Below are 4689 nucleotides of genomic sequence, written 5' to 3'. Positions count from 1 at the left end.
TCATTTTGTTGTCTTCCCTTGTTAAGGCCAGTTTTGTCATCATTCTACACACTGTTCTACATATTCAGTTAGATATGATTATTTGGAGTTAAAGATTTGGATTTCTCTAATAAACAATTTGGGATTTTGAGGAATCATCCAAGACAACGTCAGGCTTGAGAAATGACACATTAAATATAAACATGTGATTTAGTATCTTTCACCTGAATTTTACTATCTTTGGCATCATTTCATGTAAGCATTAACACTATCTCCAATATTTGGTTTCTCTGTGTAAATTAAATGGAATACTTACTTTTTGTTGTTTGTTTGCTCATTTTTCAAGGTAGGGTTTTAATCTAGCCTAGACTAACCTGGAATTCACTATGCACTATCAGGGTGGACTTGAACTCAAGCTTCCTACCCCTGCCTTCCACGGGGTAGAATTAAAGGCAGGCAACACCATGCCCTGCCTGGAATACATGCTTTGATTTGATAATTTTGTAGCATATTATCCCATACAATCTTTTATATCACATCTAATCCAAGTCAATCTTAATTTATTTATTCAAAGATAGATTTATTTTCTCTGTATAAAAATAGACATATATGAGGTTTAAAACTGCTAAAGATACCTTGGATCCATGAGGGGATTCTAGCTTGGGCTCAAGATGAAATATGGAGTTGCAACAAAATATTAAAACAAAATTACTCTTAAAGCCAATACTGTATTGTTGTAGCAGCCAAACAATCAATTTAATTGCTAAAACAGTCATAACTCATTTTTAATTTGCAGAAAAACATTTCCATACATATTTTTCTTTCATTTTTATTTCTAAAATTAATTCCCACACTAGAGGCCTTGGTTCTATAGCTCCACTCACCCCTCACTATTAACATAGAAATAAAGTTAATCTAATATGATTGATAGGATTTTATTCTAGGGCAGTCCATTAGAAAAAATATGACAACTGAAAACATGCATACATTTATTAACAGATCAACAAAATATCTGAGGCAGAAATATAAGAAGAAATAATTAAAAATAGTAACCAATGCCTCAATTTGCTACTATAAATAATAAAACAACCAGTGAGAAGAACAATGTATAAGTAGAAAATATAAGCAACACTATAAATTATGCAAATCAATGACAATAGACTATATATTTTTTTCATGTAAGCATGGAACATTCTGTAAGACAAACTATGCTCTTGGGTCACAGTAGGATATGATTGTAAACCAATAGCAAAAGTCAACTAGAGAAATTCACAAATATGTCACAAATAAAAGTTCACTTTTAAATAATCTAAGATATAACATTCAATTTTAGCTTAATAAAACTTATGACAAAATGTAGAAAATATGTGAAGCTAGAACAATTCTTAGACAGAAATTTACCACTGAAAATCATTATATAAAAGAATAAAGATCTCAAATCAATTACCTAACCATCCATATTCAGTACTACAAAAGATAAGCAAATATCTAAATATCTAACAAAAAAGTTAACAGTAAAGAATACAATTAAGTTGAAAATAGAGAAACCAAAGGAAAATAATGCCAGTATACACTGAATAATAGAAGAACTTTCAAAGGACAATACCATAGAAAATATCAATGCATCTTCATCAATCCCATAAATAGAGGTAAAAAGTAAGTATCATCAAAATAATCTTGAGCAAATTGGTGCATGATGCTATTGAAAACTCAGAAAAGTACAATATACAGAGGATAATAGAGCATATGTAAAACTGTATCCCTCTCTATATAGGTCTTAGAGAAAATATTTTAAGACATAGAATGGTCAGGGACTATTTTATATAATGGAAAAATCTTCTGATATCACAGACAGAGAAAACTGAAAAAAATTCTACATCTCATGGCATTCATAGTCCTCAGAATAGAAAACTACATTTAGGCTTTCTATGAAACATTATTATTTCTGGATTTTTTAGAACTTTCCAAATCAGCTCAGTTGATTGCTCCATTTGCATCTCTTCATACTTACAAAAGTGTTAGGTTTCATTCATCCGTCACTTTCTTTGTAACATTTCTTGATAAAATATTCTTCTAGCCCTAACAGAAAATCAGAAATGCACTCAAACTAATTCTTGGCATATGTGTTTGCAGTATGTGATGTGTGTGTTTTGTATTTGTAGTGTGTGTGTGTGTGTGCATGTGTGTGCGTGTATGTGTGTGTGTGTGTGTGTGTGTGTGTGTGTGTGTGCGTGGGCAGATGTGTATACATGCAGTGTCCAGAGAATGTTAGGTCTCCTCCCCTATGTGTTGTACAGGCTGAATTTCTTTTACTTATACTTTATGTTTCTTGAATTTCTTTAGGATTCTATCACGAATCTGCTTGGTCTTCACACTGTAGACAATGGGGTTCATGAGAGGTGGTACTAGCAAGTATATGTTGGCCATGAGCACATGGACAATTGGGGATGCATTCTGCCCATAACGACGGATCATAGACAGCCCTATCATTGGGGTATAGAAAGTGAGTACAGCACAGATATGGGAAATACAAGTATTAAGGGCTTTCATTCTCTCTGACTTGGAAGCTATACTTAACACTGTGCCCAAGATGAGGAGATAGGACAGGAGGAGAAGCAACGAATCAAGTCCCATGGAAAAGATGACCACCATGAGGCCATAGATGCTGCTGACCCTGCGGCTGGATACAGTTGTCTTTATGAGGTCCTGGTGCAGGCAGAAGGGGTAGGAGAGAATATTGAGAGCACGATATTGAAGCCTTTTCAGAAGGAAGGAAGCTGGGAAGACCAAGGCTAAGGCCCTTCCAGCAATTGCCAAACCAATCCCAATGATTACACCATTGGTTAGAATGGTTGCATAGCGTAGAGGTTCACGAATTGCTACAAAACGATCAAAGGCCATTGCCAAGAGTACAGCTGACTCAATTATTGAGAAAACATGAATGAAGTACATCTGAACCAGACAAGTATTGAAAGGGATCTCCCGGACTTGGAACCAAAATACACTGAACATGGTCGGAAAGGTAGTGGTGGAAAGACCCAGGTCCGTGAATGCCAGCATAGACAGGAAATAGTACATCGGCTGGTGGAGGGAAGACTCAGTTCTGATGATGAGCAGTATGGTAATGTTCCCTGCCATTGAGGCAACATAAACCAAGAAGATGGGGAAAGAAATCAAACCGTATGTGCTTTCAAGGCCTTGGAAGCCAGTCAGGAGAAAGCGGGGGTAGAGGGTAGAACTATTGACAACAGACATCTTGCTGATAGAGGCCCTTCAGTCTGCAGGAAAAGATAAGAATGTGGAAAATCAAAATTTAACACTGTAATGAAGAACAAAGATTTGATCTATAGTGTTCTGTGCTTACAGTTTTACATTACCCTTCTGCCTATTACACTTATCATGTGGTTATTATGTGACCGATAATTTTACTTTTTATTATGCATTTATTAAGAACATATGGAAATTCTGGTCCCACTGAAATGGAGAAATCTATAGCAAATGCCTTAAAAATACAAGACATCTAATGTTAAATGTTAATTTAACATTTTAAAAGTAACAAAACCATATGATTATATACAAAAGAATAATTAGGCTTAGCCAAGGATGTCACAGAAGATTTATTGAAGGTGATTCATGAGTTGGGCTTCAAAAGGTAAGCATGAGTTAAATGGCATTAGAAACTTAAGAAGTGTTTCTTATATTGATTTGCACCCATAAAAAATGCAAAAACGTGATGAAGCAGTTTCTTTTAGATCCAAGATGTCCATTCCAAGACCCCAAGCGTGCCAGACACTGGAAAGTACTACAGCACAGGTACTATTTTTTACTATGATGAAGTTTAATTTTAAATTGAACATAACAGTACATTAATAACAACTAATAATAAAATGCTGCATTAAGTTGTTTAGAACAAATGTATTTTTATTTTCTGAATCTTTTCATTTAATATGTTAAGGCAGGGCTAATGACAGGTAACTTTAACAGTTAAAAGCAGAAATGTATTTTATGTGTAAGTACATATTGGTGAATAAAGCTATAAGTCCTAAGGGTTTACTTCTACTAGAGATCTTTTAAAAATTCATACAGAACTTCTAAAAACAACTTTGTATATAACTAGACAAAAATAGAAAAATCACATCATAGGAAGAGAGAAAAAATCATAGAAAGAATGCAATGTTGAGTAAAAAGAAGAGTTCGGCACTTTGAGTGCATTGGGCTAAGTAACCCAATAGAACAGATGCGCTCAGCACCATGCATTAACATTATGATAAGTACATACTACACATAGCGTACAAATTTATCATAGAATATTCTGTGCTAAAACTCTGGAAAACTCCATATGGACCATTCACCATACTATGTCCCCCAACACAGTCACACCTCACAGTTACCTCTGACAAAGGTAATTATGAAATAACAGATTTTGTAAACAATCAATATAGATGATGGGAAATAACTATTTTGATATTATCCTCCATGCTTTTTAAGAACAAATACAATAACAAGAAAAGAATAATTGATTTCCACATTATGATCTGTATACTGATTGGCATAAAATACAATAATTGCAATTAGGACCTATTAGTTAACAGTGATCTTGTGCATTTCCTCACTTTCCTTGCCTTCATGTCCTAAGCTTCTCCTGGTCTCGTTCATCATTGACTGATAACTTATTTGAGATATAAATTATTTTGTTTTCTTGGAATCCTC

The 4689-nt window shown here is 34.2% G+C and overlaps 1 protein-coding gene across 1 annotated transcript; it reads right to left on the bottom strand.

Annotated features, from left to right (window-relative positions):
• Positions 1–2292: 2292 nt before the first annotated feature.
• Positions 2293–3234, bottom strand: LOC101598930 (olfactory receptor 51G2-like). Its single transcript, XM_004650963.2, has one exon. The coding sequence runs from the start codon at positions 3232–3234 to the stop codon at positions 2293–2295; it is 942 nt and encodes a 313-aa protein (XP_004651020.2).
• Between the last annotated feature and the right edge of the window lie 1455 nt (positions 3235–4689).

Source organism: Jaculus jaculus, chromosome 3, assembly GCF_020740685.1.
Source record: "Jaculus jaculus isolate mJacJac1 chromosome 3, mJacJac1.mat.Y.cur, whole genome shotgun sequence".
In the NCBI taxonomy this organism is placed as follows: Eukaryota; Metazoa; Chordata; class Mammalia; order Rodentia; family Dipodidae; genus Jaculus; species Jaculus jaculus.
This window is presented reverse-complemented; position numbering and strand designations above follow the sequence as displayed.